The 27,415-nt window shown below is 46.0% G+C and overlaps 1 protein-coding gene across 18 annotated transcripts in view; it reads right to left on the bottom strand.

Moving 5' to 3' along the window:
• Positions 1-27,415, bottom strand: part of NHS (NHS actin remodeling regulator) — a 502,026-nt gene that overhangs the window by 331,495 nt on the left and 143,116 nt on the right. For 3 of the 18 annotated variants that reach the window (XM_086386788.1, XM_086386789.1, XM_086386808.1), the window contains exon 1: positions 12,531-15,044. The exons of 10 other annotated variants lie outside the window; for them this stretch is intronic. In XM_086386788.1, coding sequence (XP_086242914.1) covers positions 12,531-13,077 — 547 coding nt within the window. In that variant the 5' untranslated portion in view covers positions 13,078-15,044. Of the gene's footprint in view, positions 1-405; positions 933-953; positions 12,461-12,530; positions 15,045-27,415 lie in introns of those variants that run through there. 5 more of the 18 variants (XM_086386798.1, XM_086386790.1, XM_086386796.1 and 2 more) reach the window with 5 other exon arrangements.

Here is a 27,415-nt window from a genome sequence, read left to right as displayed (position 1 = left end):
AGCTAAGTTGCCTAGCCCTGAACATGAAACAAAAGATGCCAACAGCTCTAAGTTGGATCCAGCTGCTTCTGGTTACTTCCACCAAACCACTACTGCTTCTCACCAGGATGGCCTCCAAGTTGGACTGTCTATTTCTACCTCTGCCTCTCTCAACAGTCTCTTCATGGCCCAGTAGCCAAAGTGATGCTTTTAAACTCTAAGTCAATTATGTTACCGCTAGGCTCGAAACCTTCCAGTGAGTCCCCATTTCACTCAGTGCAAAAGGCAAAGTCCTCACTCACAATGGCCTACTTGACAATGCCGAGCCGCCTTCCAGCCCCCTCCCTGGCCTCCTCTCCTGCCACTCTCCTCCCTGCTCGCTCGACCACATGGGCTGTCCCTCCATCACACAGGGCATGCCGTCACCTCAGTGCCATGGCAGGAGCTCTGGTTTCCTCTGCTGAAACGCTTCCTCTCCACTCGCGAACTCATTAATTCCCTCACATGTCCCCAGTCTTCACTTAAATGCTGTTTCCTCAATGAGGCTCACCTGACCACCCCATCGAAAACAGCAACCTCATTCCAATCCTACGGATGGCCCTCATGCTGTGCTAGTAGCTTTTCTGCCCGTACCACTGATCACCTACTAACATGCTTTGAAATCTCCTTAAAAGTGTCAGGTTTGCTGTTTATGGATTGTCTCTCTCCTCTGTAAACACCTTGTAACTTCTTGTTCACTGATGAAACCCCTAAAAGGGTGTCTGGCATATAATAAATGAGTGAATCTGGATGATAAGGTCACTGGTCAATTTTTTTTTATTCCGATACTTCTCTGCATGACAAAAAGAAGCCACAAAGGACACAGAAATCTTCAGAGCCATCTGAACGCGAAGAGGGACAGAGCATTGCTTGGTCAGCTGTCTCCTTCTCCCTGAGCCAGCAATTCAAAGATTCAGGCACACGTTTATACTTACTTGAAAAAAATGAACACGGGCCTCCCACTCTGCATGATCCAATTATAGTTCCAATAAAATAACAGCCGATAATTACCAGGGGCTCACAGGGACAGCTCTAAGTGCCTGAACATCTGACTCCCCGGTCCTGTCAACAACTGGATGCAGCAGGCACTGGGTTTATCTCCATCCCATAATAGATGAAGAGCGAGGACCCAGGATTTGAACCACGTGATCAGACTTCAGCATCCGTTTTCTTAACCACATGTCCGCTTCCTCTCAACAATGAGATAAACCAGATACCTGACAACCTTGCTCAAACTAAGCCCAAGTACACTCCGAACGTCATGAATTCCAAACCTTTCTTGAAGGTACAGAGCACAGGGACATAACGTTCTCACCAGGTATCCTCCAAGAAAGGCAGGGACGAGCACTTGAATTCTCTGCTTTTGACAAACCAGGCACTTTGGAGGCAGAGAGATGGACTCTAGGACCCAGAGAGTCCTCTTGCTGTCCAACTTTATAGTCATTCGATGGCTGCAACACCAAAGCAGATTCCCCCAAATAAACTCTTTATGCATTATACACAAGAACATTTAAATAGCCCCTCTGATGGCTGTAAGTGAGTCCAGTTTGAGCCAGACTAACCTCATTTCCCTTTTGAGTAGGGTTATTAGACTGGGAGATCAAAGGAATGCTACAGACATATGGTATCTTGATTTCAGCAAACCATTTGACAATCACTCATGATGATAGATCTTGTGGGCAACGTGGAGAAATGTGGTTTGAATGGGAAGGTGGGGGGAGCATTCAGGGCTGCTGCAACAATGGTACCCAAGAAACAGTGATTAACAGACGTCAACTTGGAGGGATGCTGTTAGTACTGCCTGCCAGTGGGCTCTGGCCTTGAGTCCATCTGAACATTAATTTTATCAAAGATGTGGGTGATGGGCTAGAATCATGTTTATGATGTCTGCAGAGAGCAGACTGCTGTGGGCAGTAGCTGACACATTGAATCAAGATTTTAAACCATCAGCACTGATTGGAAATGAAAGAGCAAAGCAAGCAAGATTCAATTTAACAGAGACAATGGGGGAGTCTTGTGAAATTTAAGTGCAAAAATACCAACCACACAAATGGAACAGAGGAAGCCACGGGTAAAAGAACCGCCGCCATAAAGGATAGGGGTTTGTTGGGCATAAGAGCGATCATGCACCAGCAGTGTCCTGCAAATGGTTCAAGCAACAAGGGCCACCTTAGTCCTAGGGGTATATCAGACAGAGAAAGGAACAGGTACACTCCTGCTCTCCACCTGTGGCAGGGGGCAACCAGAGTAGAGGGGACAGGAAACTTGGCATCAAGAGTCCTGGTTGAAGGAACTAAAGTTGTTTCACCTGGGATGAAGAAAACTTAGAAGTGACAATAATAGTCACCTCTAGACACTTAATGATGTCCTAGAAAAGAGATGATAAGCAGATTCCATATGGCTCCAGACAACAGATCAGGACTAAAAGGCAGGCACTGCCAAAAGACAGATTTAGTCTCAGTGTAGGTAATGACTGCTTTAGAGTGGTAACTCTCCAGTAACAAAGTTGGGATGTGGATGGCCTTTCCTAGGAATCTTGGAGGGCACAGAAAGTCAATGGGCTTCCACTTGGGACATCTTTAAAAAGAGTCCCACCTTGGGTGGGCAGTTGGATGTGATGAATGCTAAGGTCTTTCCCAACTCTAAGATCCCAAGACTCTCCAACTCTTGTTAACTTCATTTTATTCTTGGTTAACTTTGAGAGTCCCTTGGACTGCAAGGAGATCAACCCAGTCCATCCTAAAGGAAATCAACCCTGAATATTCATTGGAAGGAATGATGCTGAAGCTGATGCTCCAGTACTTTGGCCACCTGATACAAAGAGCCGACTCATCGGAAAAGTCCCTGATGCTTGGAAAGATTGAGGGCAGGAGGAGAAGGGAACAACACAGGATGAGATGGTTGGATTGCATCACTGACTTGATGAACATGAGTTTGAGCAAGCTCCAGGAGTTGGTGATGGACAGGGAAGGCTGGCATGCTGCAGTCCATGGGGTCACAAAAAGTCAGACACAACTGAGCAACCGAATGACAACAGTTTTGAAGGACTTAGATGTTTCATAATTAAGTGATTTTTCATCATATGGATGATTAGGTCCTCAGAAGCTCTATTTCAGTACACTCAAACCTTCTCATGTTCTCACGCCTGTCTTAGTCATTTACAAAGATGAGCTAGACAGGGTCTCTGCCCTCTGTGGGCTTACAGTCTGCTTAGGAGGGTTCGCCAAAACCTTATTTCAACAAATTTAGACCTTAGAATGGGAGCTTTACATTTAGAAACAATTCTTACCTCATTATCTTCTGTTTTAACTTGTTATCAAGATGTGATTCATGAGGAATTCTTGAAGCGAAAAGAACTTTCAGGAAGTTTTGTGACTGAGGGTTTGTTCTGGGGATACTCTTCCCATGATTGTTTTTAAGTGTCTCACAAAATCTTGTGGTTCACGGTTTTTATTAGAGTAAAAATAAATTCAACTGAACTATGGGAACAAAATTCCAACTACGTTTAAAATTGTCTTTGTTCTAAAATTTCAAAATATTGGGAATTCCCCGGTGGTCTAGTGGTTACGACTCAGCACTTCCACTGCCATGGGCCTCGGTTCAATCCCTGGTCAGAAAACTAAGATCCTGAAACCCACAAGAGTGGCACACACACAAAAAAAATTCAAAATCAGTGGATCTTTAAGATGTTTGGGCTAACATGGGACAAAAGGAAAGATGTCATGTATAATTGGAACTTAAAGGTGATGACCATTATAGACAAGAAGCCCTGAGACTGAAGATGTGTCTGAGTGCTTCTGTGGAATTTACACTTTCCTGACGGCATTGTGTAGAAAACACTTCCACAAACACAAAGAGAGAAATCTTTACTGTTACCCTCTTAGAAATATCAGCCCAACAGAATCACAATTATTTCCTAGGTAAAATAGTTAGGTAGTTTTGATTTAAAAGCCCAATTCAGTACAAGAAAAGTCTAAAAAGAAATGTGTTGCTGTTACTGGTTATGAGAAAGTTATACCCATGGATTATTAACCTTTGAAAGATTGCTTTCTTCTTGGTTGCTCCATGAGAGGTTTTAAAGCAGCTTTCAGTAGAGCTGTTCGGATTCCATAATGTCTCAGAAAAACTTGCTGAGTAGAGCCAGGAGGAAAAGACACCTAACCACAGTGCGGAAAACATCCCTCCCCACCCCCCACCAAACAAAAAAAAACACACACACAAAAAAACACATTAACCAGACTGTAAAGGGGTTTTGTGAGTGGTAGAATGAACAGAATGGGAAGGAAAGGGATCATCCTTCCAAAAGCAGGCTGAACCCATGATGAGCGTTGCCATACCAAACCCAAATGAACGATTCACCCCAAGTGTTACTTCTTAGACTACTTCTGGCTTTAGCAGTTTGGGGCTCAGCTGTGGCTGAGATTATGTATTCCAAATAGGTAGCATGGATCTCTTGGGGCCATCACTGGCCAAATTCCACAGGAAGACAAATGGTACTCTCAAAGGCTGGCTGACAGAACACTGAGGAAATGATGGAGTATGTCTTCATCATTGTAGGCCTGAGTTTGCTTTGTGCCCCTTCTCACCTTCGAAGCACTGAAGACCTCCTCCCACCCCAATAAGAGGTTCAAACTGTGAGCCCACTTAAGGGTGGTAAGTTATATCCAGACCCACCACTGAGCGTCTGGAAGGGTGTGCCCATGTGGCAAATGTAATAATCCTCAGGAAAGAAGTTCAGGGAAAAAGAAAGAGAAGCGTGACCTCTACCACACTCTCGGTCCCAGGTCTTCACCTTCATAGTTCAAAGATTACACAGACAGCTCTGGCATGGGCTCTCCCAGACCTTATGAGCACAAGTGCAAGCTCAAAGGCAAGAAGGTTTTATGGGAGTTGACCCCAGGGAGCACCCATAGGTAAGAGATGGGGAAAAGAAGGCAGAGAATACACAGTGTGTCTGAAGACACGTCACCACGGTGAGCAACTACAGCTCAGTCCTCTGGTGAACTCTGAGAGATGGTACAGAACATGCCTTGGAGCTCTCTCATCCAAGGGGCAAGGAAGCAGGGCCATGGTCCCCCAATGTCCTATCCATAACTGGTTGAGTACTGCTTCAGGGGCATTAACTCACTGGCACTTCTGGATTGCCCTCTGCATAGGGCCTAGCATGGTCCATCAGGCAGGAAAAAAAAAAAAAGAAGCCCCAGGCACAGTCACAGGAGTTAGCAGTAAGCAGCCTTCAGACTCGGAGAAGGCAATGGCACCCCACTCCAGTACTCTTGTCTGGGAAATCCCACAAACGGAGGAGCCTGGTGGGCTGCAGTCCATGGAGTCGCAAAGTGTCGGACACGACTGAGCGACTTCACTTTCACTTTTCACTTTCATGCATTGGAGAAGGAAATGGCAACCCACTCCAGTGTTCTTGCCTGGAGAATCCCAGGGACAGAGGAGCCTAGTGGGCTGCCGTCTATGGGGTCACACAGAGTCGAACACGACTGAAGTGACTTAGCAGCAGCAGCAGCCTTCAGAATGAGAGGTGAGAGCTGAAGGAATCTAGCAGAGCACCCACACAGTCTGCTGTCCAGAAGGAGAAAAGCTAAGATAAAGGTTAGCACACAGTTCTAGAAAATTCGCAGGTGGAAGGCAGCAAGCAAGGGATCAGGTTCCACTGTACCGAGAAGATGACAACTCCACAGATTAGCAAAGAAAGCACAGAAATGAGCCAGTGAAATGTTACAAAGAGAGAAGCAATATACACATTGGCCTGAAGAACAAGAAAGCCTGGCGACTTAGGGAACAGCCAGTAGAGCTCAGTGTGACTGGACTGGGGTGGAAGGTGAGGAAGGCAGGGAGAGACGTGACAAGTGGACAGAAGCATATTGATTGAAACATTGGAACTGCTCTAGATTTGTGCAGCCACTCATAGGAGAAAAGTCTAATGTTTGCAAATATAGTTTGTGCACTCAGACCTGGACCCTAATTCTAGGCTCCAGCACTTTCCAGCTGTTACTACCCAGAGTAAGTTGTTAACTCTCAGTAAGGTAGGAAAATAACAGGACAATAACTCTCATAGAGTCATTGTGAAGACTCAATACGATGATTCATACAATGATCTTAGCACAGGGCTTGACATAGAGCAGAACTCAATGAATGTTAACCAGAAAAATAAAATCAATCCACTCGTTAGATAACAAACATGTCACTGCAGTAAAACGGGGAAATGATGGTCTTTTCAGTATGTGGCAACGGATTAATCCACAGGGAAAAAGGCATCTTGCCCCTTCTTCCCACCATGTGTAAATATCAATTCCATGTGAATCATGGATCTAAATGACAAAGTCCAAACAAAAAAACTTCTAGAACATAGAAGAATATCTTCATGACCCTGGGCTTAGTGAAGAATTTAAAAACAAATAAAACCGAGCACAAAGAACACTCACCATAAAGAAAAGGATCCATAAAGTGGATTACATAAAAACAAGAACTTCTGCTCACCAAGAGGCAACACTGAGAGAGTGAGAAGGTACATGACAGAGGGAGGGCAACTGCAACATCTACAGCTCACAAAGAACTTACACCCACAACGCACAACAACTCCTACAAGAGAAGGAAAAACACACAAAGAACCTTATTGCAAAATGAAGAACAAATGAGGAAAGGAGAACATTCAAGTGGTCAAAAAATATATGAAAATGTTCTCAATCTCATAAGCTGTCAGTGAAGTGCAAATTAAAACCAAAATGAGACTTTTATTAGCTACCCACAGAGTAGCTACAATTAAAAAGACCATACCAGTGTTGGTAAGGACATGGAGCAACTAGAACTTCCATATACTTCTGGGAGTATAAATTGGTACCACCAGTTTAGAAAACTGTTAGGCAGTAGCTACTAAAGCCAAACATATATATCCCCTTTGATCTAGCAATTCCACTTTTAGACATATTCCAAACAATTGTGTACATATATGTGTGTGTGTGTATGTATATGTGTATATATATATATATATATATATACACACAATATTCCAAACATAAGCCCACCAGAAAGCACATAGAAAAACATCTGTGGTGATAGCCCTACCCTGGAAATAACCCAAATATTCATCATTAGAACAGACCAACAAATGGTGGTATATGCACACGATGGAATTTTATTCAGCAACGAGAAGGAACAATCTACTGTATATACAACAACATGGAAGACTCTTACAAATATAATATTGGGTGAGGAACACTAGACACTTAAAGGTATATATACTATGTGATTCCACTTACACGAAGTTCAAAAACAGGAAAACCTAATTGACGGAAGAGGTCTGCCCTTGAGGAAGAGGGTAGTGACGGATAAAATGGGCCTTGGGAGGGTGGTTCAAGATACAGCAATGTTTTCTTCCTTGATCTTGGTGATGGTTATGTGAGATGCTCACTTTGTGAAAGTTAACCAAGCTATACATTTATGGTCTGTGCCCTTTTCTGTTGATTTTCCCGATGGCTCAGCGGTAAAGAATTTGCTTGCAAAGCAGGAGCCACAGGAGATGTGGGTTTGATCCCTGGGTCGGGAGGATCCTCTGGGGGAGGGCATGGCAACACATTCCAGTATTCTTCCCTGGAGAATCCCATGGATAGAGAAGCCTGGTGGGCTACAGTCCACAGGGTCACAAAGAGTTGGACACAACTGAGTGACTTAGCATGAATTTTCAGCTTCAATATAAAAAGTACTTTAAGACTCAGAAACTAAATACAATCACTGCTACTGCTAAGTCACTTCAGTCGTGTCCAACTCTGTGCGACCCCATAGACGGCAGCCCAACAGGCTCCCCCGTCCCTGGGATTCTCCAGGCAAGAACACTGGAGTGGGTTGCCATTTTCTTCTCCAATGCAGGAAAGTGAAAAGTGAAAGTGAAGTCGCTCAGTCGTGTCCGACCCTCAGCGACCCCATGGACTGCAGCCTTCCAGGCTCCTCCATCCATGGGATTTTCCAGGCAAGAGTACTGGAGTGGGGTGCCGTTGCCTTCTCCAAAATACAATCAACAGCAACCCAAAAGCCAATGTCATTCAAATGTCTCAGGATGAACAGTTTGGGGTTGAGCCCCATGAAATAATTCCAAAATCTCCAGTTTTAGTGACCAAAAAACTGGACTGAGTCCATGTTTATGACCGTAAGTCTCAGAAGGCTCTCCATACAGCCAGGGAACCCCTCCATACTTCTTTCCTGCATCCACATTCCCTTCCTGAGACAGCACTAATGCCTTGTCTTCTCTCCTCACATTACCAACACCCTCTCAACTGATGATCTCTCCGAGAAAGTCAGAGAAAAGAGACGGAATTGGGTAAGAACACCCCATCCCACTGCTACCAGTTCACCAGTCCACCTGTCCCTTTGCCCATATCTGTCATCTTCTCTCCAGTTCCTATGGGTGACGGTGCTCTGATCCCTTTCCCTCTCAGCCTCTCAAGGACTTCCATAATTGTCCAGTTCTTTCTCCAGCATCATCAATTCTTCCCTCTACATGGAATCTAAACATGCCTCAATATCAACACCTTTTATGAAAATCTCCCTGGGCCCTGCATTCCCCTCCAGCCACGGCTCCATTCCTCCCCTACCTTCAGAGCAACACTCCTTACAAGAGCTGTCTGTGCTTGCTCTCTCCTCTTCCACTTCTCCTGTTCTCTTCACCCCTCTTATGTGGCCTTCCTCTGTACCCCTCCATTGAAATGGCACTTAGCAAGGCCACTCATTGCTAACAAGGTACCAGACTCAATGGTCTTACATCAGCACTCGTCTTCCTCTCAGAAGCATTTGACCAAAATGATTCCCCTTCCATTCCTGAGACACCTCCTCGTGGCTTCCATCACACCACTCTCCTGATTTTCCTTCTAGCTTGCTCACTGCTCTTTCTTCTCTACTAAACTTTTGAAGTTGGACTGCCCTAGGATAAGTCTTGGCCCCCTTTTCTTTACTCTCTACCTGGTCCTGAGCTCCAGGGTTTCACATATCATCTCTGCCCTTACATCTTGCATCTGCATCTCCAGCCTGGACCTCTCTCTTGAGTTCTGAATTCACACACCTAATTGTCTTAGACACAAGCATCTCATGTTAACATAACACAAACAGAAAAGTATCAGTTCCATTCCCTCCTACCCCAACTATAAAAGATCTACTCTTCCACAGACCTTACCCATTTTTGGAAATGGACCTTCTATAAGCTATTTAAGGAAAAAAAAACCCACTAGGAGTCATCCATAATAATTATTATTATTTTCTGCTCTTATGCCCTGTAACCAATCCAGTTGGTAAGTCCTGTCAATTCTATTTGCAAAATGAATTTACAATCTGAGCCTTTCTCATTGTCTACTGAGTCCCAGCCATGGTCACCACTTGCACCGTCTAACTGGTTTACCAGCCTCCAGACTTGCCTCCAGAGTGACTTTGCTGAAGTGTGTGTCAGATGATGTCACCCCTGCAAAAACCACCCCAGCTTGTCTCAGGGCAACAGGAAGAAGCTATCCAAGGATGAAGCAGCATGGAGAATGGTGATATGGGTGGAAAGGCTACACAGGGGTATGGAGGCACCCAGACACATTCAAGGGGGGAGAAAAGGGAAGTCCGATCACTTTTAGGCTTCCTCTTCCTTTGAAACTCCCTTAGGCTTTGAGCAATGCTGAAGGGAGATGCATAACATAGCAAATGCCATTGGTTCTCCACCCACAAACAGCCCCTTTCCCCTTCCCAGGCGACCCCTGCAGACATTCCCAAACACGACACAGACATTGTATTTTAAATATTTATTTACTTGGCTACACGAAGTCTAAGTTGCGGCATGCAGGATCTTCACATCTAAAAGGTCCCGCATGCCACACCACAGACTTTTGACACCTCTCTGCATGGCCCAGGAGCCTGCTGAGCCCACACCTGGGGTGGGTCTCAGAAGCCAGGGAGTTCAGGCTCCAAGTGTTCTCCATCAGTGAGTGCTGAAAGTTGATGGATAAATACTCCAGCCTCCTCATTTCTCAGCGGAACACTTTCAGGTGTGTGCTGGATTGAACCCCAGTTGCCCACTCCCCCACTCCCTCCCCGTGCTTCATGGGATCCCCTCTCAAAGAAACTCCTTGCACAGAAATCCTTGTCTCCACCTCTGCACACTGAGAAACCCAAATTAAGACACAATACTGTGCTTTTCCTCCCAAAGGTAATGCCTTTATGACATCAAACAGGAACAATGTCATCCTAAATTTATGTGGACAAGAGAAGAGAGAGGTATGGGTACAAAGCATGGAGATCACGTTTTAGAAAAACGTAAAAATAATAGGAGATTTTAAGCCTGTCCCTTTTATTATATGAGCCCCATCTTTATTCATGTATAAATACACATAAACAGAGTATGAAAGAAAGTGAAAAGTGAAAGTAGTCAGTCGTGTCTGACTCTTTGTGACCCTATGGACTGTAGCCCACCTGGCTCCTCTGTCCATGGAATTCTACAAGCAAGAATACTGGAGTGGGTTGCCATCCCCTTCTCCAGGGGATCTTCCCAACCCAGGGACTGAACCCAGGTCTCCCGCATTGTGGGCAAATTCTTTACCAGCTAGGCCATCAGGGAACCGCCTAAACAGAGTATATGTTCATCATACGTTCATCACTTATAAGCACACACCAAAAATCCCCTTTTCTTCATTAACCATTAGTCTGTACTCCAAACAGTGTAAAGGATTGTATTAAATTCAGGGTACATAACTACCCACCTCTGCCTCTAAAGAAAAAAGGGAGAAAACTCATTCTCTCCAGTGTTGAGTTTCACTTATGAGAAATCTCATTTAAGGGGCAGTGTGTGTCACACACACACACACACACACACACACACACACACACACACACACACGGGAAATGTATGCACCACTCAACAGTCTGCAAAACTTCCCTCCACTCCTTTTGAAGTGAAATCACCACTCCCCCGACCGCACTCCCTAGATATCAGCGCTGTTGAAAGTGAAGGGCCTGTCCCTGCTGTGCGGTTTGGGGTAAAAAAGGAGGTAGGATTAAAGCGCTCATTTCAAGTCCCAAAAGTAAAATACGACTTGGCCCACGGCAGTCCTAATTCTTTCCAGAACTCATCCCCGGAATTGCCCTTTAAACAACCAGTCATTAACCCAACTCCGGGTCTTTTATAGCTGCGAAAACCGATCGCGCACATCATTTATTCATTACGCTTATTATTATTGTTATTGCAGAAAGCAGCGAATTCCCGGGCCGGGGTTCAAAGGGGTTTTACTTTATTTTATTTTTGGGAAGGAAGGCAGTGCTCGAGCGGGAAGGGTTGGTTAGAAGGCTGGGCCAGGTTGCAGGGCAGAGGTGCCCGGAAGTCCCCGGGGAAGAATGCCGAGAGCGCCCCCGCCCCGCGCGCTCAGCGGCCACCGCGCACCGGCGCAGCTGCTGCAGCAACCGGGGAAGCTTCTTATGTAAGTCGGAGGCGCTGACATCACCTTCGCATTGAGCGTCGCAGCCGCTGAACTAGGCGCCAAAGGACCGGCATGCTAGCCTAGGGCCCCCGCCCACCGTCCGCTCGGTTCTAAATGACTCCGACACCTCTTGATTTGGCCAACAGTGCGCCAGGGGACCCTCCTGAGCGCCAGAATTACATTTATTGGGAGCCCTGGGATGTCGCAAGAGTGAAGTTAACAGGCAGCAAAGGTGCTCAGGGGTCTTGCACACGCGAGTGAAATTGGATGATAGTACACGTTGGGGTGGGGGGTGGGAGGGGGGCGCAGAACACCTCCAAGATTCTTGGAGGGAAGATGGCATAGAGAGTCATTCAGTAGGAACCCTGTTGTGGTCAGGCCAGGAGAGATGCCCAAGGGTCTCCTCGACCTCCCCAGGGTCCAGGACACTTCTCCCTCCACGCCCCTCCCAGGCCACAAGGCTGGAGCAGAGCGCTTCGGAGTTCACTCTGGGAGGCGTGCGGCGCCACGCTATGGCACACACAAGCACAGGGCACAAGTCCGGAGCTCGGTGCAGCCCCTGAGGTCACAAGAGGGCCCAAACTGCCACAGCGTAGCAGAAGCCCTAAAAGGCCACTTCTCGAGCCCCCCCACCCCACCCCCGCCAAGCACGCACTGGGATGGGGGTGGGAGGACTACACAGGGCTCAGGACGGGCTGCTGGAAACCACAGAAGTAGCACCAACCCTCTGCCTCCCGAGGAGGGACAGAGAAATCGAGCCCCAGAAGTCAATGACAGACCCCTCTGCCTTCTCTGTCCCCATAAATGCTCCCTCTCAGTCCACCGCTGCCTTTGAGGTCAGAGACCGCCCCCTTTAACTTTCTCCCCTGGCGTCTGCATCCCTCACCCGAACTCTGGGAGGACTGGGGTGAGTTCCAGGGGAGGGGAGGGATGGGGAAGCAAGAGTAAGGTGTAAACCGCAGCAGGCGCGGCGCCGCGGGGCTGGGATTGCGGAGACCGCGGAGGGCGCGAGGGCGCGGCGCCGGAGCGAGCGCTAGGCGGGCGGACCGCGCGGGTACTCACGCACTGCCTCCTGCTTGGGGTCCAGCGTGCCAAGCACGCGCTGCACGCCGCCGAGCTTGCCCTGCAGCGCCCAGACGCGACGGTGGGTGAGCTGGATGTCGCTCTCGAGCTCCTGGAAGAGACTGCACGCGTGCCGGGCCACGTCCGAGAGCTGCCGGAGGACGCGGGCCAGCGCCGCGTTGCTGACCGCGCACAGGTCGAGCATGAGCAACACCGCGGTGGCTGCCGCTGAGGACGCCTCGCCAGCCACGGACGCCGCCTCCAGGACCCCTGCCACGCTCTCCTCACCCGCCGCAGGCGCCTCTCCGTGCGGTGGCGGCGCCTGGTCGGTTGGCGCGGGAGGTGGCGGCCCGGGAGGCGCGGGGGGTGCGCGGGGAGGATCCTCTGGCCCCGGCGCCACGGCCTCGTCCCGTCGGCCGGGCAGCTGCAGGGGCGGCGGCGGCGGCGGTTCTGCGCTGCCTCCGATCGCGTCCTCCGCCAGGTCAGGCGCCGGGCGTCGCTGCCGGCACAGCCACTGCGGCTCCACGATCCGCTTGGCGAAAGGCATCCCGCGCAGCCGGGCCGCGACTTTCCGGTCTCCTCAAAGCGCCCCTGGCGAGCGGGGAAGCGGACGCGCCCACCTGGGTGGAGAGGCGGCTGGAGTCCGGCGAAGGTGCGTTCGGGCAGTCCAGATACGCAGGGGGCTCCTTGCTCACCTGGCTTCCTCCTCTTCCCCGCCCTCCCCCTAGCAAATCAGTCCAGCCGGCCCGTGCACCGTTCCCTGAGTAGGATGACAAGCACGGGGCGCAGAAATCCCGGGGCGCGCCTAGGCTCTCCTCACTTGCTTCCAACCCGGGTCGGCTGGCTCAGCTCCATCATTCCTGCGCTCGCCGCCGCCGCCGCCGCCGCCCCGGCCGCTACCGCCGCCACCGCCTATATAAATGGGCGTGTGTGTATGTGTGTGTGTGTGTGTGTGTGTGTATGTGTATGCGCGCGCGAGCACGCGCACGCGCGTGTGTCTGGGTGGGTGGGTGGGTGTGAGTGTGTGCGCGCGCCTCAGTTTGAAAGTACCCCGGCACAGGCCTCTCCCCGCGCGCCCGTCGCCGCTCCGGGGAGCAATTGCGCCCGGGATCTCTCGCCCTCTCTGGGCGGGGAGGTGGTTTCGGAAAGGCGCTTTGAAAACCCGGAGAGAGGAATCTGCCTCCAGCCCAGGCGCAGGAGGCGGCGCGGGGGCGGCGGGGCGGACGCAGGGCAGGGGAGGGGAAGGGGGAGAGGCCGGGGCGAGGGGGCGCAGCGCCCTGTGCGGCCGCTGGGAGTCACTGGTGGCCTCACCTCTCCAGGCTTGTTCTGATGCAAAGATACTTCTTCGCCTCGGTGGGGTTAGGATTGAGACTGTCAGCGTGGTGGGGGCGGGGAGTCCTCAAGTTGGGGTTGGGGGTGTAAGGGCGGAAGGAGGGTGGGGTATTGGGGATGCAGCAGCTTTGACGTGTTGGAGCAAGTTGCTTCGCCAAATTCCAGCTCTGAGCACGTCCTTTGCGTTCCTAGCAGGGAAAACTGGGCTGCCCCTCAGAGTGCATCCTGGTGTGGCCAGACTGGCAAACGTGCTGGCTTATACCCCTTCCTGGGTATTCATCTGCCGCTGGGCTGGACCAGGACTCTATAAGAACATCATGAATGAGACCCAAACCACCCATGAGCAAAACCCCAGAAAACTGCTTGCAGAACTCATTGACACGTCAGGTGGGATAAACCAGATTACCTCCCTGTCACCCTACTCTGCTGATCACACACAGGGATGTTAAAGCTCTCCATCACAGAGTGGATGATTCACAGAAGAAAATAGTTTCCCCCTCTGGTTAACTGAAAGGTGTAGTTTCTAAAAAGGCATGTACAGTATTTCGATTGCACCAGTCTAAGGCTGGATGCTGTCAGCCTAAAAGCTAAAAAAGAGTTTGAGAAATGTTAATAAAATGCATGCCTTCATCTCTCCAAAAAGAATACTGTAAAAATATTTTTTTTTATTTTAAAGCCACAAGCCAGATCTTGGGAATGCAGACTTCATTTCATGTGTCTAAAGAGAACATGGAAAAAATATGTTTTATGGCAACAATAAAGCCCTCCAGACCTGTGGTGGGGTCTCCTCTCCACTCTCCCTGCCTTTAGCAGCAGCCTGCATAAGGCCTCACGCTTGGCACTCTAGATGGGCTCACACTTCAGTTATAAAGGCTTCAACAGACATCCCTCTCCTACCTCAGAAAATAACATTTTTGTCGAGAGAGTGTCCTTGATCGTAAAAGATCCAGGCTGAGGATGTGGGGGTAAAAGAACATGATGTCTTCAAGGTACCCGTGGAAGTGGTTCAGTAGCAACAAGAAGAATGATGGTGATAATGTATATGGACAAAGAAGGAAAAAAAGAAAAAAGGACAAAATGTGCAAAATAGTCTAGATAAAGGGCATATTGGGATTCATGGTACATTTCCTTAAACTTTGAGTTTGTTTCCAAATAAAAAGTGAAAAAAGAGAATATTCTGGAAAAGCATCTTTTGGGAGTTTGTGTGTGTGTTTTTTTTTTATCTCACAAATCTAAAGAGCTTAGAGCTGCCTGTTTTCAAATTCAGCTTGACTTTTTAAATATGTTCACAATTCTGAACATGAGTTCTTCTAGGTAGCCAAGCCACCCGCTCCTCCCTAAACACTGAGGCAGAAAGAATAATGAGGGTATGTAAAAGCATCCAGTTAGGGGGCCTTGCAATGGGTCTGCCCCACATCTCACTGCCCCTCCCCTGGCACTGCCCTAGTCCTAGCCTTCAGGGGCCAGTGCTTCGAGGCCAGCAGGACATGACCAGGGTGGGGTCTCATTCCTAAGGGGAGCTTTGGATTATTGGGGAATTCCTTCCTTGGCCCTGACCACCAGACAGAGGTGATTGAAGAGGAGGACAGAAAAGTCCCATGGGGAGGGGAAGCTGTCCTCCAGGCCCAGGAGGAGGAGAATTCCAGGAAGTAATTAAGTTCTAGAGCAGGCTAGCTACCTTGGTGTCTGCCCCAACGCAGTCAGCAGAGTCAGGACTTCAAAACGATTCAAAGTACAGTTCGGCTGTGTGAAAAGGGAAACTTTTTGTCATCTCCTGGACTCCTGCTCATGTGCTACATAAAGCCACGTGGACAAAATAAAAAGCTTTGATTGTGGCTATTGATCTCCTTCATTCTCAGTGCCCCCCCCCCACCAAAACGTCCTCTGGTAGCCTGCAGGGACCTCTCAAGGTCACTTCAGCATTTTCTTCTTGATAAGTGTGAAGGATAGCTTTCCTTTCAAAGTCACCAAAAATAAAACTAATACAAATTAAAATATGCATTCATACCGGTGGGCTGATGTCTTTCTCAGTCCACTGGAAGGTGTGAATAAAGGCACTTTTAGAGAAGTGATTGTTAGGCTTCCCAGACACTGTCTAAAAACTGTGTGCTAGCTTTGCAAGGGCAGCTTCAGACCACCTCGGGCCTCACTGTATCCCTCTCACTTCAAGCTGCACCCCGACCCCCGTCCCACCCCTCAGCCACGGTTTTAGTTTGGTTCCTACTTCATAGAACTGAAACACGGAAATCATGTCATCATGAGGGGGTGCATGAATATTCTTTGTGCCAATGAATTTTCCATACACCGAGGAGTTGTTGTTCTTATTCAAATCTCAGATTGCCCCATTTGACCCCAAGTTTTCCCACAAAAATCTCTGATGAAAACAAGATTGACATCTGAAGCCAGACTGTTACATCTACTTATGTGCGTGTTCATCTCTCTGGATCACGATCCCCTCCCCCCACGCCCATGTACACATATTTATCACCAAGAGCTTGCAGCCAAAAGGGAAAGAAAGGAGGCATTTAAAAATGACCCCACTGCGGAAGTCCCAGCAGTCATTCATGCAGCTCAAAGGCCAGCACAATCCGCCCATAAACTTAAATGTTCGGTCAGTATAAACCTTATGCCATTATAAAATGAACGAAGCATACTGTGTCAGCACACCCCCAAGTTACACTCATGCCTGTGGCAGTCCAGGGGGGCCGCGGGCTTTGCTGAAGGAAAGGCCTGGCATGGAGGGGCCACCCAGCCCCTTGGCCTCCAGCCTGGCTAGGCTCGCACTCTGCAGAGCCGTCAGCAAGCGGCCCCTGGAACCTCACAAGCAACCAAGCAGAAATACCCGAAAAATTCTTCACCAAAAACGTCTGTTCTGTTTCAAATACACCAGCATAGACGCTGCACCGCCATTATTTATACTTGAAAAATATTTCTTTTGTCCTAGAAATTCCAGGAGACACATGGGCTTGTTAGAATAACCGTGTAATTATAGTGACTGGAGTCTCCCTCCCTCCACTCAGTAGCACCTATTCCTCACAGAATCACTTTTATTCACTCCTGAAAGTCCTGCCACTAAGTAAAAAGCTATTAAATAAAAAACATTTTCAGTCAGTTTACTGGTCAAAATTATGAGCCTCCCATCTCAAGCCAAGTTACCTGAACCATTTTGCAATAGGAACATCTATCAAGTTTACATAAGGAAAAAGCAACAATTGGAAAGTAAATGAATGTGGTTTGTCCATAAAACGTAATGTGAAGATATTTTGTAGTGGGGGTACCTTCCACTTGCCAAAGGTGGAAGCATAGATTTCAGAGTCTGGAGCACGGGCTGGAGAATAAAGGAGAAGCTGCCATTCTTGGGAAACTACTGGAGAGTCATATGGTTCACATTCAAGCAGAACACTTTTTGGAGCTCACGGTTATCCTATACTCAAACTGCACCCACAAATAAAGTTAGAGCACAGAAGAACACCTTGAGGGCAAAAGAAAAGCTGAAGACGAGAGAGCCGTGAAACACATGGGGAGAAGGCATCCGCACGGCCAGAGAAGGCTGCAGAAGATATTACTGGCCTCTCTCTCCACATCAGGGTTCCCAGGGATCTTCTCCCCAGTGCTGTTATTTGCTGAGCTCTGAGATTCCCCAGTTCCCGCTCTCCTTTAGCTGTACTGGGGCACGGGAGGAAGCCAGCAGCCCGTGCTTATACACCGTCCCATTGGAACCAGCACGTTTTCTCCCAGATCTGTGGTTCACAGCATGGACATAATGTCCAAAGCCTTCTTGAATTAGTTTCTGAGACTCAAAAGTTCAAGTTCTTCTAGTTCAAGAACCTCAAATTTGGTCTTATGTACCCATGTTCCCAGGGCTTCCCCGGTGGCTCAGTGGTAAAGAATCCACCTGGCCAATGCAGGAGACATGGGTTTGATTCCTGGGTCAGGAAGATCCTGGAGAAGGAAAGGGCAACCCACTCCAGTATTCTTGCCTGGGAAACCCCATGGACAGTGGAGCCTGGTGGGCTACAGTCCATGGGGTGGCAAAAGAGACACGAGTTAGTGTCTAAACAACAATCCATGTTCCCAGGAAACAGCAGAGGGAAAAATTCATTAAATATCAAAATGTGAATCCACCGTACACATAAGTTCAGGTACCTGACTATTGACAACTATCATGTGTATAATTTCCAGGGCGGTGGTGGAGGGCAGGGGGTGGTGAAACTATATACCACAACAGAGGATTTCCTTTGTTTTCGTTTGTACTTTTCTTCCTCAAAATCTTCATCTATGAAGTATGCAGGACAGGGTTTTTTTTTTTTTTTTTTTCCTGCATTTTACTGGCAGGGAAACATGGGCAGAAAAAAAAATCATGCTATTAAATGGTTTTCCCAAAATGCCAAAGACAGCAAATCCAACGACTGTTGCAACCAGCCTTTTTATCTTCCCTGCAAAGAACTGTTGATTACTCACATTGTTTCCAATAGGAGAGATTTCAACTTCTTTCTTATCTTCAAAAATCCTAGCCTCACATTTTAAAACTGAATATAATTTTAAACATGCTAAATCTGGATCTAGTCAGAACTGCAAATACATCAAAATAACGGACAGAGTTAAAGCAGATGGTGATAGCAAACAACCAGGGAGTTTCATTCACTTATTCGTCCCTCTGGTTATGCAACAAACATTTACCGGAAGCTTTATTTACTGAGTGCAAACATTTATCGGGTGCTCAGGCCTCTCTTGGCTGTCAGGGATATAAAAGGAAAGAAGGCACAAACATCGCTCTCCAAGGGTGGAATCTAGTAGGGTAGATAGACATGTAAACAAACAATGGCAGGGCAACGCGGGCAAGCTGTAATAGAGAGAGGAATTAAGTGCTGCCCAGAATCCCAGGGCGATTACCACTGTCTGGGGGGATCCAGACTGGAGCAGGGATGCTAGAAGCAACTCGGGTTTCAGTGCTGCTTCTTACAGCTTAGAAACAGAAAGATTGAAGCTGAGACCAAGCATCACCACATGGTTAAAAGCAAAAAAACCACATGGTTAAAAGCCCAAACTGAGACCCTCCAACCAGCTGCGAGGGAAGATGAGCTTCTGACTAGTATCATTAAAGGGCATTTGCAACAAATCTTTTCAAAATCCTACAAACCAGTTGGTGGGAGAAAGAATGTGGAAATTATGTTGCTTTTCTTTTGAAAGCTGACTTAAAAAGTTCACTCTTTGGCAGGGCTCGCTTTAGAAAGAGGAAGTGGATTTTTAATATATTTACTATAAAGCAAAGTCTTCGACTGGGTAAAGTGAACCACCATCTCTGGAGCACATGGCCCTAATAAAGCGAAACAGCCATTCCCCAAGGGTTCACAAGCTCCCCGCCGGCACCGCCCTTTTTTTTTTTTTTTTAAACTGTTCAGATTTTGGTCTCCAAGCACCCTTCTGTAAGGAAAACACCCAGTGCTGGCCTTGACCCAGAGGAAGTGCTTTGGACTGTGGTGGTCCTGAAGTAAATCAGCTCCAAGAGAGGAACTTGACGGAGTGAAATCTACGACTCGCATTATCAGTCTGGGATGGAGTCCTTGTGAACAGCGGAGGCAGCAAACTTCAGACTTTATCAAGATCGTTGTGCTCATTAAGGAAGTGAAATTAAGCCAGATTTGAAGGAAAGCACTGGAGTAATTACAGAGTTATGAAGATTTAAAAGCTATGCGCCTGGGCACGCAGAGCGCAACGTGTTTCCTTTGGGTTCAGAGACACCGCAATTACAGGGCTTAAGGGTAGCAGAGCACCGAATTAGAACTCCCCATTAGTTTGATTAATCACTGATGTAAGTGCAGGCACTGCAAATGGCTATGGCTCAGCTTGATTTGTGTCTCTTCCTCGCCTCCCTCTCCCCCTTTCTCCCTCTATTTCCTTTACAAGATGAGGGGGTCAGGGAAGAATACGAACCTTGTATTAATGATAAGACACTGGGTGCAAGAAAAGTTAAAACTTCCTAAAGCTTAATGATTTCCCTACATTGGTGCTGGCTTTGCCAAGACTTGTATAATAGTGTGTTCTTTCTGCCTCCCAGGCTGTTAAATGGTAATGGTACAGCAGTGACATGTTAGTAAATCTAATAAGAAAACCGGAGAATAAAGTATTTTATGTGGGTGTAGAACAAGTTAACATCCCCATAGAAAGCTCACCAAGATAATAATATATGATATTGCATTTGACAGGCTATAACAAAAAAACAAACAAGAACCCCCAATATCTAGCCAATTAGCAAAAATGGGTGAGAGCCTGGCTCTTTTGAAGGAATTGTTACACCCTTCAGATAAAATTGACTTATAAATCTACTTGCAGAAATGCTGTCTTTCCTGGGAAAATGATGCTGCTGGTGTGAGGTAAGTATTTTGGGGTCAGGATATTTGACTTGGTGCCTCCATGTCAATATAACCAAAAGTATGGCCAATTTTTTATGAATGGGGAAGACAAAGGCTCAAAAAGTCAGTGCACTAATTCAAACCTAGCACAACCACTCAGAGGAAGAACGCTGTAAAGGAAAATCAGAATTCTTGGCACAAAGGCACTTTACTGGACAGGCCAGCCTTTGAATTGTGTGCTGAGATGACCCTTGATGGGAAAGGTGGTTTTGTCAGCAGGAGATTTTTAAATAAAAAATGTCACTGAAATTTATTTCTGTGGCCCTTTTCATATTTGCATGTGAACTACAGGGCTCCTGGGATCAAATGGGAGACAACTGACCAGCCATGCCTCTTAAATTATTTTTCCGGAGGTGTTTTCTTTCTCCACCTCAATTGTAAAGATCTAGGAATAACAGCCCAGTGAACAAAGTAGACATTTTTATTTCTCATCCTGTCTCAATGGTCTCATAATGGGTTCAATAAGAGTCTGGAAATAATGAAAGCTTCTCCATGGAGAAACACAAGACTCACTATACGAAAACAGCAGCGCCTTGGAGTCTCCTATAGTAACGGCAACACCAGAAGAAACATTGCAGCAGTCCGATTTTCCCCTTAAAAGAAAAAGAATTTTAAAGGTGATCATCGTCCACACTCACTAGGGTACAGACGGAATATCAGGCCACTAAGTGAAAAATAAAATAGTTATCCAAGAATTCTGTTGGAAAAAAAAAGTGGTAAGCAAGTGCCTGGGTTACAGGCTCATTTTGATTTGTTTTGAAACATGTCTCAAGTATTTCCTGGGCTTCCCTTGTGGTTCAGCTGATAAAGAATGCGCCTACAATGAGGGTTTGATCAAAGACCTGGGTTTGATCCCTGGGTTGGGAAGATCCCCTGGAAGAAGGAAAAGCTACCCATTCCAGTATTCTGGCTTGGAGAATTACATGGACTGTACAGTCCATGGGGTCGCAAAGAATCAGACACCACTGAGCGACATTCACTTTCAAGTATTTCCTGTGGGATTTGGGAAGAAGCTGAACCCTGGTTGCTATGAAAGTCATCAGAAAATGGATGGGGAAGGAGAAAAAGAGAAAAAAGGATTTGAGGGTTTTAAATCATTTTCCATTTTTCTTTGAATTTTGCCTTTCTTTGCCCTTAGGAGAGACAGTGTTCATTTTTAACCACCTGTAGCCTTGCTCAGGTTTGCTACTGTGACAGACACAGTCATCTGCCTCCCCACTAACCCCTTCTCCTTTTCTAACAGCATCTCCATTGTGTTCCGGGTGGCAATGGCAGCAGCCAGTCTGCTCCCCATCCTAGACTCCCTTGCATTCAGGATGGTCCAGATGACGCAGTTCTGGATAAAGACTTCCCTTCTCGTCTTTGGCCCTGGGGAGTAGACTGGAGGCTGAGAGGGAAGGGCTGTCCTGCCACTGTGATGGACGCAAAGATGAAAGCAAAGGCGTAAGCCTCTTGGAGTGTAAATAACAGAGCAGAGTGATGCCCCAGGCCTGGCATCCCCCACTCCAGATTTCTTTTTTGTTTGTTTTTGTTTTATTTTTTATTTTTTTTAATTTGATTTTATTTTTAAACTTTACAATATTGTATTAGTTTTGCCAAATATCGAAATGAATCCGCCACAGGTATACATGTGTTCCCCATCCTGAACCCTCCTCCCTCCTCCCTCCCCTACCCTCCCTCTGGGTCGTCCCATTGCACCAGCCCCAAGCATCCAGTACCGTGCATCGAACCTGCAGATTTCTTGCATTGTGAAAAAAATAACCCTCTATGCAAGTCAGTTACTACACGTGGTCAGATGTAGCTCTGATTAACAGGAGTCCCAGTTCCTTACAAAAGCATTGCTCCAACAGTCCAGCACCAGAGCTCTGGATCTTCCTCATTCATTCATTCCACAGATGTCATGCAACAAATACCTACTATGTGTTTGTGACTATTCTGGGAACCAAGGAATCGCCTTTGAATTAAACAAAACAAAGACATGCCCTTAAGGTGTTTCCCTTCCAGTTAAACAGCATTAAATCATCATTGTCCAATAACAAACAGTTTACATATTCAAAACATGGTGCTAGTCCAGTTCTAAGATAAAGAAGTACTACAGATGTCATGTAGAACATGACAAATATAATTAACATTGCTGTATGTTACATATGAAAGTTGTCAGAGTAAATCCCAAGAGTTCTCATCACAAGAAAAAGACTCTGCTTTTCTATTTCTTTAATTTTGTATCTATATGAGATGACAGATGTTCACTAAACTTATTGCGATAATCATTTCGTGATGGTTGTAAATCAAATTATGATGCAGTACATCTTAAACATATAAGATTCTATATGTCAATTATACCTCAATAAAAGTGGAAGGAAAAAAGATGATTCTACTGGGTTCATATACTTAAAATAATAAAAAAGAAATGATGTCTGTAGCAGGTGATGCAGAGTCCCTTGCAGAACGCCTTCACCTGGCTGGAGCACTCAGCTTCACACGGCTGTAGACATGGGCTGCTCACAGTTGCCACCTGCTCCGGAGGATTTCCTGTGTCCCACTCAGGCTACCCGGGAGGTTACATCCCTCTGGAAGGGCAGGCAGGGCCAACGACTCAGTGGTACAGGGTGGAACACTCTCTGTGCTGCTATCCACACCCCAGAGCTCTTTGTGGTATCAGGCTGAGGCTGCCTTGTGCCTGAATCTATCTACATCTTTGCTCAGCTCCTTCCCCTGCCAGCCCTGCTTCCCTCACCCACTAATCCCCGAGAGCTCTCTCTCATGACATCATCTGCACCAAACGTTCCCTTCCTCAGGCTCTGCTGCTGAGAACACCACGTATGACAGGATCTGCTTCCATTTTTCTTTCGTTGATAAAGAGTATAATTTTTTCATTTCCCCTGCTTGAACAAACCATCTGACCACTTTCTCATTTTAATTAAGGTTCATAGAAATTAGAGGGGCTGACTTATAACTCAGAGCTTATTATCATTCAACTAAATACAGCTAGCTACCATGTTGGTTCTGACCAGTACAACACCCTAATTGTTCTAATAAATTGTTGCTGTTGTTCAGTTGCTAAGGCATGTCTGACTCTTTGCAACCCCATGGACTGTAGCATGCCAGGCCCCCTGGTCCCCCACCATCTCTAATAACAAGCCATTAATCTTTCACCTTCAACTGATCAGCAGATAAGAAAAGATGCATAAAGCTTCTGAATACTGAAGAAGAATGTCATGAAAAGTATAAAAACAAGAAAAGTTATGAAAATCTCCTCTAGATCAGTATTCAACTGATTTCATATCTTAGGTACACATTAGGATACGGCTGGTACCTCAGAAACTAATGTTAAAAGTATCATGACGATTATACCCATTTTGCATTTGTTGGGAATAAATACTATCCATACTGTGATTTGTTATAAACAATAGCACCAAATATTTCATATTTTGTCTTGGTCTGCTCAGGCTTCCATAACAAAATACTAAAGGCTGGGGGACTTGAACAACAGAAATGTATTCTCACAGTTCTGGAGGCTGAGAGTCTGAGATAAGGGTGCAAGCATGGTTGGGTTCTGGTGACGAACCTTTTCCTGATCTGTAGGCTGCCTTCTAAGTGTGTCCTCATATGGTGGAAAGAAAAGGGCTATTTGGTCTCTTTCTCTTCCTACTGGAGTGGGGAGCCATTCCCTTCTCCAAGGGATCTTCCCGACCCAGGGATCAAACCCAGGTCTTCTGCATTGCAAGCAGATTCTTTACCATCTGAGCCACCAGGGAAGCCCTTCTCTTCCTCTGTTGTTGTTCAGTCACTCAGTTGTGTCTGACTCTTTGCAATCCCATGGACTATAGCATGCCAGACTTCCCTGTCCTTCACCATCTCCCCAGAGCTTGCCCAAGTTCATGTCTATTGCATCGGTGATGCCATCCAACCATTTCATCCTCTGCCGCCCTCTTCTCCTTTTGCCTTCAGTCTTTCCCAGCACCAGGGTCTTTTCTAATGAGTCAGTTCTTTGCATCAGGTGGCCAAAGTATTGGAGCTTCAGCATCAGTCCTTCCAATGAACGTTCAGGGTTGATTTCCCATCATGGGGGCTCCACCCTCATGACCTCAGGTTAACCATATCACTTCCCAAAGACCTTACCTCCAAGTACCATTTCATATTATTTTTAAAACTCCCCAATGTGTCAATAAAAAGCACAAAATGAAAGAATTATTAACATTATGTCATGAAAATAGTTTTTGTCTATTTTGATGCTTGAACATAAATTTAAATTTGCACTAAACTTTAATATACATTCAGTCTAAGACCACATAGGAAATAATATGTCAATTTAAAATGAATTTGTTGACATTCTTATATAAACAACTTAAAGGTAAATAAATTGTGTCACCTGTCGAGTATAAAAATATCAGAATTTATCTTTATAGCTTTTCTAAGTGTTAAAATTGCATTAAGATGAATTTCCTAGTATAAGTTTGAATTATCTGTTAATCTCAAATTAAACAGTATTTGCTTAAACTCAGATATTTCATCATTCACTACACAAAAAAAGATAAAATGACTTTAACATTTTAAGGGACTGAAAAGATGGCAGGTTATTTTCAAAGTGGTTGAAGTATCCATGAGATGGAAATACTAAAACAAGTTGATCTCGAGTTGCACATGATCTGAATAACTGTGACTATCTTGTCCTAAGTTGATCTGTGAGCTGTAGCATGCCTGGGGCCCTTGATTTATCAGCCATTATATTAGTAGGTAGTCAGATAACAGTCCTTAAGTGCCTTCCTCTCTCCTAGAACCTGTCGTGTCATACTGTATTTTTTGGAACAAGTAGTAATGGACTTACTCAAGGAAAAAAGTACACAAGATGTGAGATGAACAAGTCTCTTGACTGGAAAAACTCTGAGCTGAGTTTATGGAATCTCCAGCTTTAGAGATATATTAGAATGTCTCTCACCTCAACATCTGGTGTTTAAACATTCAGTTACTTAGAGGGAAGGAAATGAACTAAATGACCCTTTCAATTCTAAAACTACATGTTTCCAACCACTGGTGTTCAATATTAATCCAAGCTGAGCTATTCCATGCTGCTTTATGTCTTCAATGTTAAAGCCCATGAAATGCATGCACATTGTAGACAGAGTCTAGACCACAAGCACAAAGCAGTGCATAAATGAAGATAACCAGAGAGAACCATGATCTGAAAGATAAGATACCCAAACTGAGTTTCCATTTGGAGAAACTAACTCATCAACTTTATAATAACTGCTGTGTTTTTTCCTACCCAAAACATGGGATTCCGTCTTATTAAAGCCCTGAAATTCATATGACCTTTTTTCCTCCTTCATCTCTTTCTCCCACAGATGCCAACCGAGTAGCTAAAACCTAGAACTAATTGACAGGTCTGCCCATGCACTGCCAAAACTCTGCAAAATCCCCCTGGGCGATTTTTTGTAAATAGAGGTTTGGATCTATTTTTTAAAGATAGCATTTTGATTAAACATTATACTGAGTTATAAAACCAAACTTAATACTTTATATGAGTTCTTTATATATCAATGCTGACATTTATTTATTATATATGTTGTAAATAGACAAAAGCAAATTCAAATCTTTGTATTGAATGGTGGTTTACTTTCCTCTTTCCTCACATTTTAAGAACTCCTGTAATGAGTCTAAAAAGTTGTCACTGTAAGGATTTCAACTGGTATGAAGTTAGCCCTCCATGCTTAGGGTAGGATCCAAAGGGTAGAGCCTGGGACTCAGAATCAGAATCTCAGAAAACAGTACTCTCTCGGTGACTTCAGTGACATTCCTTGGGCAAACTACTCATCCTTTCTTTTCTTGCTTCTCTTTCAAGTCATAATTCTCATCTTTACATACAACAGTTCTGAAAATAAGCCACAACAAAAGAGCTTGGTGATTTGGGGATGAAATGAACCATCAAGTACTGCTATCTCCAGTATGATGTTTTCCAAGGAGGAAATGACTCCTCTAGCCTTTTCTCCATAACTGTCTAAACCAATTTCCTTGGAAAACATGCCTGGAGGTTTGTCCATTTCAAATGATGCAAACAAAAGGATCCTTCCTAACTCTGGGGTCTCAAGGCAAGAGTGGGACACAACTGAGCAACTGAACTGAACTGGACTAACTCTCTGGAGTTACTCTTCTGTGGTCTCAGAGGATTATTAGGCAACAGCTTCCCAGGAGGTAAACGGTCCCAAACACATTCCCACTACTTCTTCCAGTACCTCCACCCACCTTACAAGACCACTTTTCTGTCTTCAGGATACACTTCTGAAAATGAGTACACACTGCTTCTTACCATGGTGTGATCCCAAGCCAACATGAGGGTATGCTCCCCTTCTCCCCCAGCTACCGTTATTTCTTCACATGTGAATCCAGGGTTCAGTCCATTCAGTAAGGTTTTTAATTTTTCTCAAAAATGCTCTATTAGATGCAGGATGAGAAACAGGGGGTTACCTTGGGTCTGCTGCTGCCGCTAAGTCGCTTCAGTCGTGTCCAACTCTGTGCGACCCCATAGACGGCAGCCCACCAGGCTCCCCCGTCCCTGGGATTCTCCAGGCAAGAACACTGGAGTGGGTTGCCATTTCCTTCTCCAATGCATGAAAGTGAAAAGTGAAAGTGAAGTCACACAGTCGTGTCCGACTCTTCATGACCTCATGGACTGCAGCCTACCATGCTCCTTCGTCCATGGGATTTTCCAGGCAAGAGCACTGGAGTGGGGTGCCATTGCCTTCTCCTTGGGTCTACTTCAGGGTTTTATGTGGTTCTCAACCTTGTCTGCACGTTGGAATCACCTAGGAAGCATTGAAAATGATCGCTACCTGGCTTCCTATCACCAATTCCACTAAAGGTCTGGTCTAAATGGTCCAGGGTGCAGCCTGGAGATGAGAATTGTTTAAACCCCCTAGATGTTTCTAAGATTCAACCAAGGCTAAGAATCAACTGGAGTTACAAGATTTGACTTAAGTACTGTCACTAATTAGCTCTGTGACCTTGAGCCAAAGAACTTTTCATTTATCCAATAGGTATTCCTTCGCAGCTTGTTGTATGCAAGATAGTGCTAGGGACTTTATCTCTACAGCCTCCAAGGTAAGTGAATTGGACTCAATAATTTATTTATTCATTCAGCAA

Source organism: Bos grunniens, chromosome X (genome assembly GCF_055505025.1).
Source record: "Bos grunniens cultivar Pamir isolate PY7600 chromosome X, Bosgru_T2T1.0, whole genome shotgun sequence".
Lineage (NCBI taxonomy): Eukaryota > Metazoa > Chordata > Mammalia > Artiodactyla > Bovidae > Bos > Bos grunniens.
This window is presented reverse-complemented; position numbering and strand designations above follow the sequence as displayed.